Below are 22,810 nucleotides of genomic sequence, written 5' to 3' on the forward strand. Positions count from 1 at the left end.
ATTAAGATAGGGGGGCAGGGTGGGGGAATAAAACCTGGAACAATCCTAGGATTTCCTCGGGCTGTGAGCCTGCCTGTGGCTGTCTGATTGGTGACTGTTTGGGTAGTTCTGGATTATGTCACATGTTCCTATGTTGTTTTCACAACACAATTTCATGAATTCTCTTAAGTCCTCAGAAAAATCCACATCTCAATATAGTTACAGAAACAGTGGGGCAGTGAATTTAACGGAGTTTGGGGTTTTTCAGTAATTTAACGTTTATGAATCTTCATCGGTTTACACAGTTAACTCAGAGACAGCTACGTATGGCTTTCTGATTTTTCCAGGTTACATTGACTATATCACATGCCTGGGTTTTTTTGTTTGTTTTGTTTTGTTTTTGTCAGAGATGGTAATCTTCCAGACATTGTGAACAGTGGAAGTTTGCATGAGTTCCTGGTTAATTTGCATGAAAGATACGGGCCTGTGGTCTCTTTCTGGTTTGGCAGGCGTCTTGTGGTTAGCTTGGGCACCATTGATGTACTGAAGCAGCACTTCAACCCCAATAAGACTTGTAAGTAACATTTTCTTTCTCTTCAGCTGAGCCCTACCTCTGAAGCCTAAATGTTTGTAAAGACAGAGTGCTGTTGGATAGGAGTAGCTAATGTTTGCCGAATGCTTTGAACTGTGTGTTAGGTGTGTATTAAAGTCTCTGTTGTTTCATTTAATAGGGTACAATGGTATGAAGTTATTTTTGTCTTTAATTTACAGATATGCATAACTCACTCCGATTGTAAATTACACCAGGGTTCTTCTGAGGGAACATGAGACACTAGGGTTTCGGAGTCCATCTGGAAGGTTACCAGACATGAGCAGCTAGGAGAAGCCGAAGGAATATTAGTGAGAGAAATAGCTGAGATGTCACATACACAGTCTGGTACACTCAACTCATTTGGTGACAGGATCAGACTCATGGAATGCTAACTGCTTAACTAGACACACAGGAAAACTGCATTTCTGTAACAGGATAAAGGCTGTGGATATTTCTGAGAAAACTGAGTCACTATTCAGATAAAATTAATCCTCGCCTTATTCATCATATCAAAATGCATTTCAGGGCTGGGGGAAGATTCAGTTGATCTAGTGTGTGATGCACAGGCATGTGGCCTGTGCTGGATCCCCAGAGCTAGGTGCGGTGGCATGCTCTTGTCACCACAGGGCTAGAGAGGTAGCAATTGCTGGGCTCACTTCTCAAATCAGCAAGTCCCTATATTGTTAACAGTTAGGGGGATTTAGGATTTCAACTTTTTTATATTTTGTGTGTGTGTGTGTTTGAATTGTTTTTATAATATGTGCATGCCCACGTACAATACAGTTACTAAAGAAGTAGAAAGAGAAGAGAAACTGACATCAGCTGATTTTGTTAGCTAACACTTGAAAACAACACACAATATTATCCATTTTGCTTTAGAATTAGTATGTGTGTGGGGTGTGGCTCAGGCGTCAAGAATACTTCCGAGAGACCCAGGTTCAGTTACCAGCACAATGGAAGCTCACAACTGCCTGAGCCCCAGTCCTAGAAATGCAACACTTTTTTTTTTTTCTGGCTTCTGAATGCATGTAGTGCACAGACATACATGCAGGCAAAATACCCTGGCCAAAAAAGAAAAAAAAGAAAAAAGAAAAAAAGAAAAGGAAAAAAGGAAAGAAAAAGAAAGAAAAGAAAAAGAAAAAGGAAAGAAACCAAATCTTTTTTTAAAAAATTGTACTCATGTCCACAGACCTTTTTTGCAGGCATCGATCAAGTACAACAGAATCCTGGATCAGGACAGTGTTGCCCATTTTTATTGACCCTTGAACTGTTCAGATTTACAAAGATATTAACAGTGTTGTGGAAAGATTGCTGTGCTCTGTGCTGCCCCCTTTACCCCGCTGACCTCTAATTTCTTTTGATTATTTTCTCTTGTGAATGATGATTTTAATATAGCAATCCCGAATCTGTCTGTTTCAGCGGACCCATTTGAAACCATGTTGAAGTCATTATTAGGGTATCAGTCTGGCGGAGGGAGTGCGGGTGAGGACCACGTGAGGAGGAGACTGTATGGAGATGCTGTGACGGTTTCTCTGCATAGTAACTTCCCTCTCCTGCTACAGGTAAGGTAGTGCTTGGTCTGGGCGTACAGTGTAGATGGCCATGCTGACAGTGTAGACGATGGCCATGCTGACAGAGTGTAGAAAGCTGTGTTCATACAGTGTAGACAACCGGGCTGACAGAGTGTAGACAACTGTGTTCATAGAGGGTAGACAGCCGTGCTGACATTGTGTAGACAACCCTCTTTCCAGCGTCTCTACACTCTCAGTGTGCCTTATGTGTGCCACTCTTCTTGTACCCATTTTTCTAAGCTGACTTTTTAAAGATTTTATTACCGTTGTTGTTGCTGTTATTTGTAATTATAGGTAGGTGTGCATGTCTGCGTGTGGGAATGTGCACCTGAGTGCAGGTAACTGCAGAGGCTGGCACTGGAGTTAGAGGTACTTGTGAGCCATGGGACATGAGTTCTGGAAGCTGAAGTCAGGTCTCTGGAAGAGCTGTGAGTGCTCTCAACCGCTGAGCCACCTTTACAGCCTCTCTGAGCTGATTTTTATTCGCCTGAACTTTTATAGATCCAAAGAGGTCTCTTCAACCAGTTGATTTGTACATTGTTTTCAGGACTCTCTCCCTTCCACCCTCTGTCTGCACATCCTCCTCCCGTGTGTGTGTGTGGGGGTGAGGGGGATATGTGTATGGGGGTGGGGGGGCTGATGTGTGTGTGGGGGTGGGGGGGTTGATGTGTGTGTGTGTTTGTTGTAGCAGAATGTGGGGTGTGTGTATGTGGGATGTATAGGGTACATGAGAGGTTCGTGGGTGTGTGTATTTGTGTATGTGTGTGGTTTATATGTGTGGTTTGTGTGTATGTGGTGTGTGTAGTGTATGTGGTATGTGTGTGTGTGGTATGTGTGACTTATGTGTATGGTGTGTGTATGTGGTATGTGTAGTGTATGTGGGTATGTGGGGTGTGTAGTGTATGTGTGTATGTGTGTATGTGGTATGTGTGTGTGTGTGGTATGTGTGGCTTATGTGTGTGGTGTGTGTATGTGGTAGGTGTAGTGTATGTGGGTATGTGGGGTGTGTAGTGTATGTGTGTATGTGGTATGTGTGTGTGTGTGGTATGTGTGGCTTATGTGTGTGGTGTGTGTATGTGGTAGGTGTAGTGTATGTATGTGTGGCTTATGTGTGTGGTGTGTGTATGTGGTAGGTGTAGTGTATGTATGTGTGGCTTATGTGTGTGGTGTGTGTATGTGGTATGTGTAGTGTATGTGGGTATGTGGGGGATGTGTGTGTGGTGTGTGTATGTGGTATGTGTGGTGTATGTGTGTGAGTGTGTGGTGTGTGTATATGTGGTATGTATGTATGTGGTATGTGTAGATGCATTAGGTTGGTCCTGAGTGTCTTCCTTGATCAAGTAGAACCTCTCACTGAAGCTGGCCCTGGTGACTTGGCTAGTCTAACTGGCTAGCTTGCTTCAGAGATTTCCTGTCTCTGCCTCCTGAGTGCTGAGATAAATATGCTCACCATTTATGTGGGTGCTGGGGTTCCAAACGACATCCTCACACTCTATCCGCTGAGTGCTTCTCCTGGCCTCTTAGGGCAGCCTCGTGAGGCAGTGTTGCCTAAGCATGTTCTGAGCACACATGGACTCTCAGGGAAAGGCCAGATTATTGGGCTCCCCTTGGACAATGCTGAGTGTCTGGGGGAGGAGCCCAGCATCTTCAGAAAGTTCTGCAGGTGGTTCATGAAGCCTGAGGACAACACTCGCCCATACTGTAGCAGTCACTTGTCAATGCCTTGGAAAAGTCCCTGGCCAACACTTTAAGGGAGGCAGGGTGTGTGTTGGTTGATGGCTTTGAGGCCTCTGTCTGGGCTGGCTGGTTCCACCGCTCTTCCGGCCTGTGGCAGAAAGAAGCCTGGTGGGAAAGCAGGTGAAGGAAGGCTGCTGACCTGAAGCCACTAGGAAGCAGGGGTGAGATGGGGTGGGCGCGGGGCAAACAAACCTTCACAGACACACTCCAAAGCCCTGACCTCCCAGTAGCCCATGGATATTAACTTAAAGGCCTCGATACTGCACTGTACATGAGCTTTGTGGGGGATATCTCATATTCAAGCCTAAACACAGAGCATTTCCTGTTTGCCCCTATAGGCGCTTAGCTGAGCTTTGCGGGTTACCGGATAGCTTCCTGTGCTTGCCTCCATCCCTACCCACCACTCCAGTCATCCCACTGCCTGTGCTTGCTGCAGATGTTCCTGCTACCTGCTTTGCTGAGTCCCTAACATGTCAGCTCTGCACCTTCCTCATGCCTTATCATTCTATTGATCGTAAGCTTTTGGAGTTTTGTCTTTTTTCTTTCCCTCTCTCCCTTTGCAGTACTGATATTACTTCAAGGGCCTCACGCATCTTAGGAAAGTGATCTTGTTGCTCAGCCCTACGAATTCTTCCTTCTGCTGTGCCGTGGTGGCGCTCGCCTTTAATCCCAGCACTTGGGAGGCAGGGGCAGGTGGATTTCTGAGTTCAAGGTCAGCCTGGTCTTCAAAGCAAGTTCCCTGACACCAGGTATATATGGAAAAACCCTGTCTTGGAAAAACAAAAAGCAAACAAAATATTAATAATCTTATGATAATTATTAAACAATTACTTATTTTTCAAAGAAATTTTGTATGTTTTCTGAACAGCTCATTTATGTTATGATCTCATCTGTTGGTACATGTTGGTGTACAGCTGGGGAGGCTGAGGCAGGAAGGGGGTGAATCTCCCCTCCCCTCCCCTCCCCTCCCCTCCCCTCCCCTCCCCTCCCCTCCCCTCCCCTCTTTTCTTTTCCTTTGAGACAGCGTCTCTCTGTAACTTTGTCTGTCCTGGAACTTGTCATGTAGACTGTACTAGCTCTGGACTCATCTGCTGCCGTGTATGGCTAAGGCTGTTTCAACAAACAACAAACAGATTCTGAATCTTGTCTGTTACACTATAATCCTGCCTCCAGGTATAACTTACGGCTAATTTTTCTGTTATGTTAATTGAAATTACCATGGTATTTTAATATGCTTATTGTGAGGACATTTGTACGTTATTGTATGGTAGCACATATGTTTGGGTTTTGACAGTTCATACATCATGCACATGTGGTTCATTTATGTAAGGATAGCTAGAAATTACATCTTGCAGTGTAGACGTACTCCTGTGACGATCACTGAAATCAACCGGCAACTGTCACCCCTGTGAATGTACCTTGACCACAGGTAACAGAACTTGAGGAGAGGTTTGAAAGATGTCTTTTAGGAAATGAAACCTTTGTCTTCTATTTAGACATTTCTGCTAGTATCGAGTCAGTATATAATAGTGAGTTATCAAACAGACCTTACTAGAATTCTCACTTGAGTTAGCCACACTCGCACACTAAAAGGTGAAATGGTTATATTTGCTGAGAGAATGGAGAAAGGGCTGGGCATGTCAGTTATTATATATATATATATATATATATATATATATATATATATAAAATGCATTATTTTGTAGGGTCCCACAAAACAGATGGACTGAGGCAATGGGTCTCCACCTGTGGGTCACAACCCCTTTGGGGGTCAAACAACCTTTTTATAGGGCTCACCTCAGACCATCCTGCATATCAGATATTTATATTATGATTTCATAACACCAAAATGACAGCTGTGAGGTAGCAATGAAAATAATGTTATGCCGGGCGTGGTGGTGCATGCCTTTAATCCCAGCACTCAGGAGGCAGAGGCAGGTGGATTTCTGAGTTCGAGGGCAAGCCTGGTCTACAAAGTGAGTTCCAGGACAGCCAGGGCTACACAGAGAAGCCCTGTCTTGAAAAACCAATAATAATAATAATAATAATAATAATAATAATAATAATAATGTTATGGTTGGGGTCACCACAACATGAGGAGCTGTGTTAAAGGGTCTCAGCTTTAGAAAGTGTGAGAACCACTATGTTAAACCATGAACAGATCCCAGCCCAGATAAATGTGAGATAAATGATTTTAAAAAGAGAAGAGCCCACACTTAGTCTCCCCACTGTGTGATTGGCCAGGGTTCTTTTTCAAACCACCCATGTGACGAAGCTTCTTTACAACCTGAAAAAAAGGTAGAAAAGTAGGAATGGGAATGCCCCATGCAGAGGGAAGCCTAAGTAGCCAATAACTGAAGCCCTGTGCAGAGGGAGGCCGAAGAAGCCACTAACTAAAGCCATCCAAGTCCCATGAAGCAATGTGACACTTCTTGTTTTCTGACTGAGAAGCCTTGAGATAGCACACAGTGCTGTCAGAGACCTGAGGCTCTGGATTATGACACTGCAGAGGGAGTCAGTGGTACGCGGTGTCCAGAGGCAGTGTAGCAGCCTTCATGTCTATGTTCTGATTAAGTCAATGCTTTTCTTTATTTCTTTCCTTCTGTGATCTCCTTTTTTTTTTTTTTTAAGATTTATTTATTTATTATATGTAAGTACACTGTAGCTGTCTTCAGACACTCCAGAAGAGGGAGTCAGATCTTGTTACAAGATGGTTGTGAGCCACCATGTGGTTGCTGGGATTTGAACTCTGGACCTTTGGAAGAGCAGTCGGGTGCTCTTACCCACTGAGCCATCTCACCAGCCCCTGTGATCTCCTTTTAAGGTGGTGCTTTTGGGTTGCTGGTCTTGACCACATTTGACTTCTTAGGTTTTGTTAAATTTTAACATCTGTCTTCATGACAGAAATTAGTGTAGATCCTCCCTCCCTCCCTCCCTCCTTCCCTTCCTCCCTCCCTCCCTCCCACCCTTCCTTTCTTCTTTTCTTAATTTCTTTCTTTCCAGACAGGGTTTTTCTTTGTAGCCTGGATGTCCTGAAATTTGCTTTGTAGACCAGGCTGTCCTTAAATTCACAGCCATCCGTCTGCTTTCAGAGTGCTGGAATTAAGGGCGTGCTCCACCGCGCCTGGCATCCATCCTTTCTTAATGTTTCTGGCAGGTTTTGGTACTGAGGTTCTTGAAGTCTCATGAAATGAAGAGGAAAGTGTGTCTCAATCGAACGTGTGTGTGTGTGTGTGTGTGTGTGTGTGTGTGTGTGTGGTCAACCCCCAACCCCACCCCCACCCCCATGATTTGAAAGACTCCATCATTTTGGGCTGGCGTTTCTTTTAGCTACTGCAGTGGAACCTAGCGTGTCTCAAATGGTTTTAATTTGCATTTCCTTAGTACTGAGTGAGGCTGGGCGTCTCACTTGCTTAGGTGCTTAGTACTGAGTGAGGCTGGGCATCTCACTTGCTTGGTCCTTAGTACTGAGTGAGGCTGGGCATCTCACTTGCTTGGTCCTTAGTACTGAGTGAGGCTGGGCATCTCACTTGCTTGGTCCTTAGTACTGAGTGAGGCTGGGCGTCTCACTTGCTTGGGTGCTTTGTGTGATGTTTTGTTTTGTCTTCGGTTGAGTACACCATGTTTGTTTTACTGACAGTCCAGATAAACTCATATATAAAGAAAATACTTTCTTCTTTTAGCCCAAGAATTGGTTTTGACTCTTAAGAAAAATAACTGTCCAAAAGCTTTTTCCTAGCTTATAACACATTTCTAAAATAACTCTCAAAAAAAAAAAAAAACCTACCATAGAAAAAGATGTTAATACCATATGGCTTTATGAAAGAACGTCTACATTTTTTAAAAAAGGTTCCCAAGTTTTAAATAAACTGCTAGCAACATTTTTTCCTTGCTTAAAAGTATTATTATCTGGAAATGGGATATATTATAACTTTTTGAACATAGAATGACTTTTACAAGTTAACAGACACACACATACTTCAAGAGGGAAAGTTTTTCCACAGCAGGTAAAATTATTTTCTCTTCTTTGTATAACCTCTGAGTTATCATCAATAAGATCCTTTTTAAAATTTATTTATAAATATTTAGCTCTCATGCATGCATATCTGGATACCATGTGTGTGTCTGGTGATTTTGAAGGTCAGGAGAGAGTATCGAGTCCCTTGAAGCAGGAGTTACATCAGGTTGTGAGCCATGTGGGTGCTGGGAATTGAACCTGGGTCTTCTGCAGGAACACGTGCTCTCACCACCTTGAGAGATCTTTCAATGTGCTTATTTGTCATTCATATATGATTTTGGTGAAAGATGAGGTCTCTTGCCCATATTTTAACTTCATTATCTGTTACTGAGTTCCAAGAGTTCTTAGAACAATGTGTGTGCCAGGCTCTTGTGAGATGCACATTTGCAAGGTGCTTTTCTAGCTCTGTTTGCCTCGGAAGAGCAGATGTTCTCGACTTTAATGACATAGTGCTTAGTGATGTTTCTCTTTCATAGTTAGCATCTATTAAAATCTCAGCACCTTTCTCTGCCTGCAAGCTGTATGTCTTCCTCGTATGTTCAGGTCTTGTCCATTTTCAGTTTATCCATGTATCTACCCTGGATGTAGTTAAGGTTGAGTTTTCTTACACGCCTGCTCAGTTGTTGGTCCCATTCGACTTTCCTGGGAGTTTTTGTCAGCCATGTGTTAGGTCACTTTCAGCCTCGTCTTTTCTGTTGATCTATGTCTGTCCTAGAGTCTGCCCACTCGCACTGGCCGAAGCATGCTGTCTTTTGACTTTATTTGTTCACTAATTCACTGATGGCTCAAAGCTGTCTGCTCAAGCACACTGTTGAATATATCTGGTGAGGTTCTATTTTTAGTCCTGTGCATTTCTGCTCTGAGCTCTTGTGCGGTGCTGTCTAAAATGTGTCTTTTCAACTGATGGCCATTATTTGTTGAGACTTCATTAGCCTAGTTTTCCTTTGTTCTTTGCCTATAATTTAACCTACCTGATATAAGCGTCTATTCTTTTTTCATGTTTTAGAATTATATATATATACATTTTTTTCTTTTCTTGAGAGTAGATTTTTCTTTCTCATATAACATATCCTGATCATGGCGTCCCCTCCCTCTACTCCTCCCAGAATCTCCCCACCTCCCTCTTATACAGGCCCATTTCCTTTCTGTCTCATTAAAAAACAAACAAACAGGCTCCTAAAAGATAATAATAAAACATAGCAAAAGAAACTATAATAAGATAAAACAAAACTGTCATTGGGATTGAACAAGACAAACAAACAGAAGGAAAAATGCCCAGGAGAAAGGCCTATTCATCTCTGGGCTGCTGCCTCCTTCTTCACAGGAGTCTCCCTGGGTGTTTATTTCCTGTGGATCAGCGGGCTTTCTTCTTCTTTTGTATGCCTCATGTTTCTGGAATTTAAAGCCACACACTTGATTTACACGTGGCAGCTCACGCTATCGTGCTCTCCACCTGCTTGGGTGTTGCACCAGCCAAGGGTGGAACCTGTTTTTAGTTGCTCATTCAGTCTTTTCTAAACCATCTTTGTGGACTCTGAGGTATCTGTTCCCACATCTTAGTGTTCAGCTAGGGTTTTGACAGATTTGCCCACAAAGCTTGACACTGGTGAGGAAAGGAAGAAACGCTGGGCCAGCGGTGATTGTACATACCCTTTAATCCCAGCACTCAGGAGGCAGGACTGGACAGATCTCTGCATTTGATGCTAGCTTGGTCTACAAATTGAGTTCCACGACTGCCAGGGCTACATAGAGAAACTTTGTTTCAAAAAACCAAAACAAGAAATAAGAAAGAAAAGGAAAGGAAAGGAAAGGAGGGGAGAGAGGGAGAGAGGGAGAGAGGGAGAGAGGGAGAGAGGGAGAAGAGGAGAGGAGAGGAGAGGAGAGGAGGAGGAGAGGGGAGGGGAGGGGAGGGGAGGGGAGGGGAGGAGGAGAGGGGAGGGGAGGGGAGGGGAGGGGAGGAGAGGGGAGGAGAGGGGAGGGGAGGGGAGGAGAAGAAGAGAAGAGAAGAGAAGAGAAGAGAAGAGAAGAGAAGAGAAGAGAAGAGAAGAGAAGAGAAGAGAAGAGAAGAAGAGAAGAGCTCCAGTGGTTGTAGACTGACTTTGTGCTGGGAGCCCCATAACACTGATCAGGTTCTTTATATCCAACCTCAACTTTTACTTCCTGCTTGTACAGATGTTGATGTCTGCCAGATGTGAAAGCTGAGGGCCTTCAGGTCCTTCTGTGGGTGTGGTCAATCTGTGGGCATGCACATGACCAGACAGGCTGGTAATAAGTAACCCTGCCTAGGGGCAATGTTCTGGACTCCTAGTGAATTCTCCAAAATTCGTACAGCATCAACTCCCATATAAGTTCTTTTTCTCTGCTTGCCATCGGCGGCAGAGCTGGGGTCAGACACAACTCCAGTTTGCTGTGTGTTAGATTCTCTCATCCTCCAGAGCAGGACTGTACGAGCTTTCATCACAGTTCTCTGAACAGCATGCAGTGTAAAACTTAGAAATGATTTCCAGAACTCTCCACTTAATATTTTAGAGCAGCTATCCTTAGGTGGAGAGAGACTGCTGTGTATGGGATTATTTTGTTGGTGGCATGAAATTAATATTTTTGTTGTGTCTGATTGTGGTGCTGGGACTTGAACCCAGGACTTGGTGCATGCTGGGCACGTGACCGCCCACCCAGCTACACCGTCAGCCTGGAAGCTTCACAGTGTTGTGTTTTAGTTGATCCCAAAGTCATTGTCAAAAATGTCAACTTGACACTTTGGAATCCTTTTAAGGGCTACCTCCTGTTTTTCCAAAGATTAAGTTTATATTGCAAATGTTCCCTTTAAAGAGGAATATTCCTAAGAGATGCTAAATATTTTTATATTGAATATTTATTCTCTTTCTTACAGGACTTAGTTCCTTAAGAAAAGGAGGCGTGGCTTTAGTTTGTGCCACACTGAGGTCTTTGCATGCACTGGTTCAGAAAGCCTTTACTGTGTCCTGTGTCATGGATCTAATTATCTTTCACAGCTATGCAGAGTAGGCAGTGTAGTCCCAGCTCAGCTGCAGGAGCATCTGAACTTTAAGTTAGACAGTTGCTGCAAGTGGCTGCTTCAGTTGTGACCACAACTGAAGGAGGTAAAATCAAGGTTTTGTTTTGCTTCTCTATAAAGTTTGTAGTCTTTTACTACATAGCTTTTATTTTGCAGGGGATTTGATAAATCTGGGGGGAGTGACAGGCTGACAGAGGCTCCTCATTGTACAGCAATGTCTAGCACTTTGTCATAGTCACATTTGCGGAATAAGTCACAGCTGCTTTGGTATATCTCTACTGTTGGAAATCAGACATTCACTTTTTTTTATTCTGCTTAAAGTCTATTAGATGTAAAAAAAAATTCCATCTTGAATTTTTAGCTTATATTTTCTGTTTATCGTTGTGTGTTTATTCTCTCTTATTTTAGAAATCAGCTTTTTTACTGTCGCTAAGGCCAAACCATTGAAGATGGAGGTTGAAACAGCCAGAGATGCCTGCTTACACAGTTTATATGCAACACGGCCATCTTACTGAATCCCTTGTAAGATTTAGACAGTCAAAAATAAAGTGATATTTTTCTGTTCTTTTCAGCTTTCAGAAGAATTGTTAGATAAATGGCTGTCCTATCCAGAGACCCAGCACATACCTCTGAGCCAGCATATGCTCGGTTTTGCTTTGAAGTTTGTCACAAGGATGGTACTGGGTAGCACCTTTGAAGATGAACAGGAGGTCATCCGATTCCAAAAGATTCATGGCACAGTGAGTCGAGGAAAACATTTAAAACAATTCTTTAATCAGGCCAAGTAGTTGAATGCTGACTTTACCTCTGAAGAAGGGGTGTGCGTGTGTGTGCATTCATACATGTATGCCCATGAATGTGATAGTATCTTCCTCTTATATGTTCCGTCTAATTTTTGAGACAGTATCTCTCCCCAAGCCCTGAGCTCGTCGGTTAGCTAGACTGACTGGCCAGGGAGCGCCTAGGCTCTGACCATCCTTCCAGCATTTATAAGTGTGCATTGGCATGCCTGGCTTTCTCTGTAGATGCTGGGACTCTGCTTCCCACGTTTGCATAGCAGGTGTTTTACCAACTGAACCATCTCCCCAGCTGTGTGCCTCAAGATTTAAGGATATGCTTTTTGACCTAAAAGAAAAATGGAAGCTAAGATAATTGGTGCTGTGTGTGTGTGTGTGTGTGTGTGTGTGTGTGTGAGAGAGAGAGAGAGAGAGAGAGAGAGAGAGAGAGAGAGAGAGAGAATGTGTGTGTGCATGCATGTGTGCAATTTTTTTTCTTTTTTTCTTTTTAGGTAAATACTTTTGGAAATGTAAAAACTGTATGATTAAAGAAAAATTTTAAAGCTTAACTAGTATCTAATAAAAGTAATATTAAATTCTAGAAGAAAGAGAAAAGCCAGAAGCTAATAGAACTAGATTGTGTCCTACATAGAAAGAAGTTCAACGCAGTCAGTGGAGCATGAAGATGCTAATGAGGTGAACATGATTAGCAGCGAGACTAATTCAGTCTAAATTGAGTAACATTGTCTTGCCTACACTCACATGTGGGGTTTTTAAATTAGTTTCAACATAAGATTAACTTCTCTCTTGAAATCATATGTAGGTCATGCACCCTACCTCTTCTCAGATTTGAGAAATTATACCTTACATTATTTAAGTCTACAAAACGGGTTGAAGAGGTTTTTTTTTTTTTTCTTTTTCTTTTTCTTTTTTTTTCTTTTTGAGACAAGGTCTCACTATATAGACCTATATGTGCTAGATCTTGCCATGGAGACCAGCCTAGCCTCGAACTCACAGAGATCTGCCTGCCTCTACTGGGATCAAAGGGGTGTAACCACCACACCAGATTTAATAGTTGAAACAATGTGTTCTAAGCAAAAATCACCAGCAACTGAAGGTTGCTCTCACTATTTAATACATATGTGTTGTTGGGTGCATGTGCGTATGCATGTGTGTGCATGTATGTGTGGACACCAGAGGACAACTTTGGATGCCATCGTCAAGAATGTCATCTGTCTCCTTTGAGACAGGGTCTTCTCACTTTTCTGGAGCCCACCAGTCTGCCCAGCAAGGGATCCTCCTGTCTCTACCTCCCCAGTGCTGTGATTACAACCCAGTATCCCCACACCTACTGTCCTAGTCAGGGCTGCTGTTGCTGTGACAAAACACCTTGACCAAAAGCAAGCTGGGGAGGACAGGGCTTATTCAGCTTACACTTGACATCGTAGTCCATCATTGAGGGAAGTCAGGACAGGAACTCAAGCAGGGCAGGAACCTGGGGGCAGGAGCTGATGTAGAGGCCATGGAGGGGTGCAACTTACTGACTTGCTCCTCACGGCTTGCTCACCTTGCTTTCTTAAAGAATCCAGGACCAGCAGCCCAGGGGTGGCACTACCCACAGTAGGCTGAGTATATTGATCACTAATTAAGAAAATGCCTTACAGCTGGATCTCATGAAGGCGTTTCCTCACCTGAGGCCCCTCCTCTATAATGATTCTAGCTTGTGTCAAGCTGATCTAAAACTAGCCACTTAAAAACATTTATTTTAGATGGGCAGTGGTAACACATGTCATTAATCTCAGTACTCCATAGACAGAGGCAGGCAGATCTCTGAGTTCAAGCCAGCCTGGTCTACAGAGTGAGTTCTGGGACAGCCAGGGCCACAGAGAGAAACCCTGTCTCAAACAAACAATGTTATTTACTTGTTATTCATCTATAGCATTAATTCATGCACATGTATGTGCAGTGGTGCATTTGTTCATACATGGAGCTTAGAAGAAGGTATTGGAGTTACAGGGATTTTGCTTGTTACAGGGATGCTGGCTTCCAAACTCTAGTCCTCATGATTTTGTAGCAAACACTCTTAACTGCTGGGCCTTTTCTCCAATCCTCTGTTTTTCTGTGTGGGAGTCAGGCTTAGGTCCTCTTGCATATAAGGAAAATGATTTGCTAGCTGAGCCACCACCACTTTTTGCTAATTTCATTTTTACATTCAAATACTCTGAAATGTGCACGTTAATAACTTTTGTGGGGTTTCATTTTTCGAGACAGGGTTTCTCTGTATAGCCCTTGGCTATCCTTGAACTCACTCTGTAGACAGGCTGGCCTCGGACTCACAGAGATGCTCCTGCCTCTGCCTCCTGAGTGCTGGGAGTGAAGGTGTGCACCACCATACCTGGCTCACTTGACTTGCAGTAACTTTAAGGTAACTATTAGAAACACATGATTAAACTGTTACTTATAAAAACCCATTCCTTCGTGGGTTTGCCTCTTCTCAAGAGTTTTTGAAATGTTGCTTAGGATTTGTTTCTTGTCTAATGACCAGTTTTGAAAGATTAGAAGCTATTTTTCTGCTTATTGTCTTCAAATCTTTAAATTCTAACATTTACTGGGCTTCAGTTAATGCTTATCAATATTTCAAGTGAAATAAAAATTGATAATTACTTGTGATTTATTTAATGCCCTCCTATCTGAGAGGATAAGATACGTATAATAAAACCCGGAGGACACACACTGCTGCCTTTTGGTCTCTGCTTCTTTGTTCTCCTTTTCTCCTTGTTTTTGGGATGGGTGTGAGGGCGGTGAGGACCATCCCGCAAGGGTCTCACGTAGCCAAGGCTGGTCTCTGTGTAGCCAAGGATGACCTTGAATTTCTGACCCTCCTCTCTCCGTCTGGGATTACAAGCAGAGCCCACCACACTCGGGGTTTGTTCCAGCGGGTGATCCAATCCCCAGCTTGGAAAATGAGCTACACAAGTTCTCTACCAACCAACTTACATCCTCTACCCCACAAATGCTGCTTTTATGAAAGGAAGGTTTTCATATGCCAGCTGAAATTAGTTTGAAAGAGCCTTGATTGAAATCATTAAAAAAATATCTGAGCCCTGTTCTCGGAAACTAAGAAGCCAATGATCATACAGCCAGCTGAAAAAGAAATGCTTGGATGCTCAGATAGGCTGCTAGGGAGGACCTGAGTACTGACTCAACATTAATATGAAGGAAGTCCGTACACTGCGTAGTACTTACATGCTTTCTCGTTTTTAGGTGTGGTCTGAGATTGGAAAAGGCTTTCTAGATGGGTCACTGGATAAAAACACCACTCGGAAAAAACAGTATCAAGAGGGTAAGCTCAGCCACTCTTTTTTTTCTTGGTTTTTCAAAACAGGATTTCTTTGTGCAACACTGGCCGTCCTGGAACTCACTCTGTAGACCAGGCTGGCCTTGAACTCAGGGATCCACCTGCTGGGATTAAAGACAAGCACCACCACGCATGCCAGGCCAGCTTAGCCACTTTTAATTAACTGGTTTTGGGGTAGTATACAGTTGGCGGGTAGTCTTCCTTGGATCTACAGCCAAGGTCTGGCCTTCAAATTTTAATATGTATTCAAAGATATGTGCTGTGATTTTAGTTCTCTTATCTCTGATAGTGAGATCATCGGTCACCGATAATTTCTCTGTGCCTTTTCCTTCTCCATTTCACTCAGTGATGGTTTTTCTTCAGTGAAAGATAAGAGAAAGCAGTAAGTAGAAGCTGGCACTCACTGCACAGTGAGTGCGCAGTACATAGCTTGTGAAAGCATAAGTGGACACTAGAAAGCCATTTAATAGTATGCATTATGAGTAATAAGCAAGGGGTGAGCTTGTCTAAAAGAAGAAAATATTATTTGCGAAGTTTTAAAAAATCTTATATTGTATTTGCTATGTATGAGTGTTTTGCCTGCATGTACATCTCTGTACCACTTGCAAGGCTGGTGCTCACAGAGGCCAGAAGAGAGAGTCAGATCCTCTGAAACTGCAGTTACACATAATTGTGAGCTGCCATGGGGGTGCTAAGAATTGAACTTGGATCCTCTGCAAGAATAGCGAGTGCTTTCAACTGCTGAGTCCTCTCCCCAGCCCCAACCTCAAAAAAAAAAAAAAAGAAAAAGAAAAAGAAAAAAACTGTCATAAAATTGAGTAAAATCTTTTCTAACTTTTACGGCAGTAATTTATAAGATTTATATACAGGAGCTGGAGAAATGACTTAACAGTTGTTTATACCCTAGTATCCGTGTTACAAAGGTGACAAACACCTGTAATTCCAGCTCCGAGGGATCTAATATCCTCTTACCTCCGAGGGCACCTGCACACACACACACACACACACAAATAAAAAGTAGACAATTGGTAAACTTATAAAATAAAGAATTAAATTTGTATAGAAAAGCCGTATTTTATAGGATTGGGAGATGACAGCTCAGTTGGTGACATGCTGGCAGCTCACGCGTGAGGACCGGAGTTCAGAATCCCAGCAGCCGTACAGAGTCTGGGCGTCTCGTTCTCTCTGTGTGTGCACACACACGTGCAGAGAACAGAGTTTGATGTCTTCCTCTGTCACTCTTGTCCTTAAGTTCTGAGCCTAGAGTTCACTGACTAGATGAGATGAGTGAGTGACTGCCTCAACCTCCCCAGGGCCTTTTGCTTCTTTCCACAAGCAATGGGATATGGATCAAGGTCCTTGTTTTAGTTAAGCCCTGGTTCTTCTTCCAAGCCCCATGCTCCCAGAAATAAGACTCAGACTCAAAATATATTTACAGATAGATACCTTGGTGATACCTAGGCTCTACTCTGACTAGATCATAACTAAAATAGCCTAATTATTTTAATCTACATTCTGCCACATGGCTGGTTACCTGTGCTCAGGTACCATACGTCCATCTCATCACATCTTTCCTAAGGACCTCCCATCTCAGAATTCTTTTTCCTCCCAGATGTCCCACCTTCTATTTCCTGCCTAAGCCATAGGCCATAGGCTTTTTAATTGACAGGTGATACGTCTGTACAATACATAAGATAGTCTCTCCACAACCTTCAAGCCTGTATAGCAAACACTTTACTGAGAATTCCAAGCCCCATGTGTTAATATTTTATTCCGATCTGCTTCATTTTCTTGTTTTCTGGAACCAGACAGAGTAATCCACTCACACTCCTACACAGTGGGAATCATGTGTGGTCCCAGCTACTTGGTGCACTGAGGCAAGCGGAGCATCAATTTAAGTTCAGCAGTTAGAAACCCATCTCCTGGGTGGGGGGGGGGGGGGAGGCTTCCCGAGAGCCACAGATTACTTCCATACACAATGGGCATTGGGTCATAGCTTCTCTAACGTATTTATGACCTGCTGGGTGCTGGGTCTCACTGTGTGCACAGGCCACAAAACATCCTGTGCTCATGCTTGCTGCTCTAGGGATCATCCTGACACCCACCAGAGGCTTTTAAAATTCAGTTTCATACATCCTCTGTGATAGTATGCATTGTCATTCTTATCGCTTGATGGATGTATTTAGGTTAATTCCCCTTTGCAAAAATTATATTTCGGGAAGACAGTAATTCCCAAGCTTTGTTACGCCACAGTTTTGTGTTGTTTTGTTTTAATATTGAAGCCTGGTTTCTGCCTCCACTTAGATTCAATTACTATGATGTGTGACATGTGTTTTAGTAGTTTTAGAAATTCCTCCCAGGTAATCCCAATGTGAGGCAGTATGGAAACTACTGCATTATACCATCGGCAACTCCTCCTTTTCAACGTTAATGTGTAGTTAGTTTTTCAAATCTTCTTACTCTTTGGTCGAGAGTTATACTATCTTGGTACATGTTAGGTCCTCGGAGATGTTGATGAATATGAAGAATTTTTGTGGGACCTCATTCTAGTTGGAAGATATAAATGATCTAAGTTAGTAAATTTATAGGGCGTGAAAAGGTGAAAAATGAGGCCAGAAGGAGTCTACAATGTAGTTATCCTGATGATGTTGCCAGTGAGGCTGGAATGAGGCTAGAGGTGTGTTGTGGAGAGGCTACAATGTATCCTGATGATGGCGGATATGATGGAGAGGCTACAATGTAGTTATCCTGAAGGTGTCCTGTGCTGTGGAGAGACTACAATTTAGTTATCCTGATGATATCCTATATGGTGGAAAGGCTACAATGTAGTTATCCTAACATGTCTCCTGAAGGAGGCTAGAAGTGTAGGGTGTATTTTGGGTTTGTTTTCAAATCTTGGTTTTCCCTGATAGATAAGAATGCCAGAACAGAGGCAGAAGGGGTAATCCAGGCACTCTTGCAATGAAGCAGGCTAAAAAAAAAGACTAAGGCTTGGACCAGGTGCTAAGCAGCAGGTAGTGAGGGACAGAAACATGAGGGGGAGCAATAGAAAATTCTGTGCTTTGAACTCAACCATCAGCTGGCTAATGTAAGGTTAAATAGGGAGTAAAAGAGTAGAAGGTGGGCAACTACAGAATAAAATTATTAGTAAATAAGATGGGAAGGTTGGGAAGAGGCAGTTTTGCAGAGTGATTAAGAGTTCAGCTGGATGCTATGTTTAATATGCTTCAGGTATTTAAGTGGAGATGTTGAGTTTGCAGTGAAATTTATGAACCTGGAGTTTGGAGGAAAAGTGCTTCTGACTAGACATCAAAGTCTGGAAGTCTTTGTTAGACAGCTTTAGAATCTTGAGACCAGAGATCACCAAGATAGCAAGTGTAGATTAAAAGGGAGGTCCAGAACAGGGCCCTGACATAGTGAGTTCTAGGCCATCGTAGGCCAGACGGGGAGAGCCTGTCTTAAAACAGACAGACAGAGGGACAGAGGGATGGATGGAAGGAAGGGAAACAAGAAAAGAAGGAAGAAAGGAAAAAGAAGTAAGAAACAATCCTTGGACATTCCACCTTTAAAACATTCATGAGCCAGGAGGAGTTAAAATGAGACTTAGAAGGACAAGCAGGGAAGTGGGGGAGTGTAGCAGCCTAGGGGTGTCAGGGCCTGGGAGCCATGACAAGCAGTGTGTCCTGGAGAGTGAGTTTTAGCATCCCCAGTGAAGAGATAGGCGCCAGCCAAGACGAGGAGGGAAGCAAAGGTGTGTAGAGTTTTAGTGGCCGTTGGTTATCAGTAGCTTTTGGCTGAGAATTTTGTTTAAGGATTTACCTTTCTGATGATTTCACGTCTGTCTCTGCCTTTCGATGAGTGAGTCTTGATTTGAGAGGAGCCACGGAGGTAAGACAGAATTTAGAAGGAAGGATTGATATTAATGGAAAGATATGCATGTTTGGAGGCCTGTGTGGTGTTAGAATTGTTTACATTTCCACCTGGGTGGTAATGATTTAGATGTTTCTTTAAAATCAGTTACTCCCTGAATTGCATATGCACATATGTTTGTTTGTTTTTGGGAGCAGGGTTTCTCTGTTTAGCCCTGGCTGTCCTAGAGCTCCATTTTTACACTGGGTTGGCTCACACTGCACAAATTTGTCTGCATCTGTCTCCTGAATGTATTTGAAATATAACAAAAAAAGAAAAAAAAAGAGAAAGAAAGAAAAGAGAAAAGAAGAGAAAGAAAGGAAAACATATTATTTAAAATATAAATTTTGGGGGCTGGAGAGATGGCTCAGTGGGTAAGAGCACTGACTGCTCTTCCAAAGGTCATGAGTTCAAATCCCAGCAACCACATGGTGGCTCACAACCATCCTTAATAAGATCTGATGCCCTCTTCTGGTGTGTCTGAAGACAGCTACAGTGTATTTAGATATAATAATAAAATAAATCTTAAAAAATAAATAAATAAAATATAAAATATAAAAAATAAAATATAAATTTTCTCTAAACATTATTGGTTACTGTTTTTAAAGGTTTTCCACACATGGTAATATTGGACAGAATTATTCTTAGGAGGTTTAATTTCCACAAATGTTTATATTGTGATTTTTTTTTTTAATTTTCCTCTTTAAGCTCTCATGCAATTGGAATCTACTTTAAAGAAAATCATAAAGGAACGAAAAGGAGGGAACTTCAGGCAGCATACCTTCATCGACTCCTTAATACAGGGAAAACTTAATGAGCAACAGGTAATGAAATGTTAATTGGTTATGGAAAGGTCACGTGTGTATAGAGTACTTCTCTTTCAGTGCAAATGGCCTCCAAGAAGTCAGGGTGTTTCATTTATTATCGGTAGTCAGTGTCACACGAACATACCCTCTGAAACGGCTATAGAACATATACAGTTAGACTAAGCAAACAGCAAGCCCAAGTGGTATGTTCAGAGTGTATGTGAGCCTTGATGGGCTCAGGCTGACTGTCCACATGGCCAGCTGTGGCATCTCAGCTCGAAGCTCATTCAGTGCGTGTCTGTTACCAGCACAATGCTCTTCCTTGGTGTTGCCAGGCAGGAGTCAGCCTTGGCATCCTTGCCACTCCACTTCATTGTAGGAATCCCAACATGGCACACACACAGTTGCTGGTAGATAGAAGTAAGTTTCTGGATATGAGTTTGTGCAGGAATTGAATTAGGTTCTGAGGACCGTGGCAGGCACCTTCCTTCCCTATGCCCAAGGCTCTGTCGCTGCACCAGGCCATGCCATAAAAGTAGGACTGAAAAGGTGTCTGTGATGAACCTGTGAGACTGCTAAGAAATAAATGTTTGTTGCATCAAAAAGGCCAAAAAGGCCAGGCAACGGAGAGTGGTGACTCACACCTTTAATCCCAGCACTCGCCAATTTCTGTGAGTTCTAGGGCAGCCTACATTGTGAGACCATCTCTCAAAAAAACAAAACAAAAGGCAATACAAGATAGGATCCATTCATGACAGGGTGGGTAGGAGAGGGTGGGGGTGAGAGCAAGCAGAATGCATTGTGTACATGTCTGATTGTCAGAGGACAGTGTAACTAAAAATGACAAAAATAAAAGGTAAAACCGACACATGGAAAATAGGCAGTCCAGGGTTTAGAGTTTTATTTGTCCTTTTCTTTAATATGTAAATGTGTGAGCCTCTGTGAGTTTATGTACACCATGTGCATGTGGGAGCTTTCAGCATTCAGAAGAGGGGTCAGGTCCTCTAAACTGGAGTTACCAGTGGTTGGGAGCTGCTTGAGCAAGAGCAATGAGGGCTAGAAGTGCCGAGATACCTGGCCCAGCAGTCCTTACCCTAGGTTGATTCTCTCATTACACAGATTTTTGGGCGTGATGAAGACCTAGTAAAGAAATAATAATATATCCCCCCCGCCCCCACTTTTTGTTGCACCTAATTTTAAACTAGATGATTTTCGCAGAGCCTGGTAAAGGCCACTTTGTATCACATACTTTCTGAACCCCATTTGGTTTTGTAGATCCTAGAGGACTGTGTGGTGTTCTCTCTGGCCAGCTGCATAATAACTGCAAAGTGTAAGTACAAATCAGTTTCTGTCTCAGACGGATAACAAAACAGACGCTGGTGAAGCTCTTTAAAAAAAAAAAGGAGATTCTGTAAGAATCCCTTTGTAGTTTCCCTTCCTTGTTTAAAAAAAGCTTGCTTCCCGTGGTGTTCCACCCCCAGCCCTCCATGTATTCAATTTCACCTTTGAAAACTGCCGTAAAATTATGAAACATTTCATGGATTGCGAATTCTAGTTAGTGCCTTTCAAATGAACTGCTATCAACACCTTTCCTGCAGGAGTGAAGAGTGCTTGCTTTTCCTGCTGTTCCTCCCCGCTTTGGTGCTAAAGGTTGAATCCCATAGATAAACAGTCCCCAGTGAGTCACAGCCCAGGCCTCTTGCTGCCTTCCTTGATTCCTGGTGGTCACTCAGGACTCTGGAAGGATGTGGAGTCCACAGAGATCATCATTTGAAAGAACTCTTTCGGAACTGGAGATGATTTCTATTTCAAATTCTAGATGCGTGCCCTTCACCGGTTTGTAGATTTATAGAGAACAACACGTTGATACAGTATTTATAAAAATGTTTATAAACATAAAAATGTACAATATAAAATGCTCCCAGGAAATTTTTTAGGTATCAGCTTAAAATGTAGAAAATTCTATGTTCACTTCGTTATACTTCATTTCAAGCAAAAGGTTTTAGCCTGGGGTGGCAGGCATGCGTCATTTCTCTTCTTTAACACCTAGATGTACCTAGGTATTTCAGAGTAAATGAAACTCATGCAGGTGATTACCCAACTATTTTAGGTTTTTTTTTTCTTGCATTTCTTTCTCTGTTGTGGTGGCAGTGGGCACATGCCACCATGTGAGCATGCAGTTAGAGTTCAGCTCACCATGTAGGTCCCAGGGATTGAACTCAGGTCATTAGGCTTGTCAGCAAGTGCTTTACCTGCTGAGACATCTCACAGCCTATCAACTTTTTTTTGTTATTCATTTAATGTTTATTTGTTTTAAATCTATATTACATTAAAGATGTATATTTGCTAAAGCTTTTTAAAAAAAATGTCACTAACCTGGGCATGGTCACACATGTCTAAATTCCCATCCTGAGGAAGGTGAGTTGGGAGGATCACAAGTTCCAGGCCAGCCAGAGCCACATAGTCAGACCCAGTCTAAAAACAGAAACAAAGCAAAACTGAGTTTATTATGCTGTGGACACCACAAAAATTGGTCATCTCAAAGGTAGAATTAATCTGAATCTCATTTTTAGTTTTTAGGGAGAGTTTATAAAGGGTGTTGTTATTTATTTCTTTGTATGTGTGCTGTGACTTTTTAAAAGGTGTGTTTATTTTACATGCACAAATGTTCGCCTTCATGTATATATGTGTACCACATATTTGTCTCCATTGTCTGCGGAAATCTGAAAAAGGCTTCTGGTCCCCGAGTGTTACAGATGGAAATCAAAGCTGGGTCTTATGCAAAAACAAGCCATCTTCCCAGCTATGACTTAAGAGGCCTCTGGAGTTTTTGAAAGGCAGGAGGGCCAAGAACCTTTACCTGAATTTCTCACCACTCCATTTATTAGCATTGGGGAATTCCTTACCTATTTCTCTATTCTCTGCTTTTCTAAACTTAATTATTCCTAGATGGTTCTTATTTGTTGTTTGGGCTTTTTTTTTTTTTTTTGAAGACTTATTTGCTTTTATTTTATGTGTATTGATATTTTG

At 42.5% G+C, this 22,810-nt stretch overlaps 1 protein-coding gene across 1 annotated transcript in view; it reads left to right on the plus strand.

Moving 5' to 3' along the window:
- The window catches only part of Cyp20a1 (cytochrome P450 family 20 subfamily A member 1), a 47,285-nt gene that overhangs the window by 9,579 nt on the left and 14,896 nt on the right, over positions 1-22,810 (plus strand). The window contains exons 3-8 of the mRNA XM_021169317.3: positions 387-553; positions 1,991-2,133; positions 11,504-11,671; positions 14,972-15,050; positions 19,683-19,798; positions 21,056-21,110. Coding sequence (XP_021024976.1) covers positions 387-553; positions 1,991-2,133; positions 11,504-11,671; positions 14,972-15,050; positions 19,683-19,798; positions 21,056-21,110 — 728 coding nt within the window. The remainder of the gene's footprint in view (positions 1-386; positions 554-1,990; positions 2,134-11,503; positions 11,672-14,971; positions 15,051-19,682; positions 19,799-21,055; positions 21,111-22,810) is intronic.

This window comes from Mus caroli, unplaced genomic scaffold (genome assembly GCF_978045245.1).
Source record: "Mus caroli unplaced genomic scaffold, Mus_caroli_1 scaffold_1, whole genome shotgun sequence".
In the NCBI taxonomy this organism is placed as follows: Eukaryota; Metazoa; Chordata; class Mammalia; order Rodentia; family Muridae; genus Mus; species Mus caroli.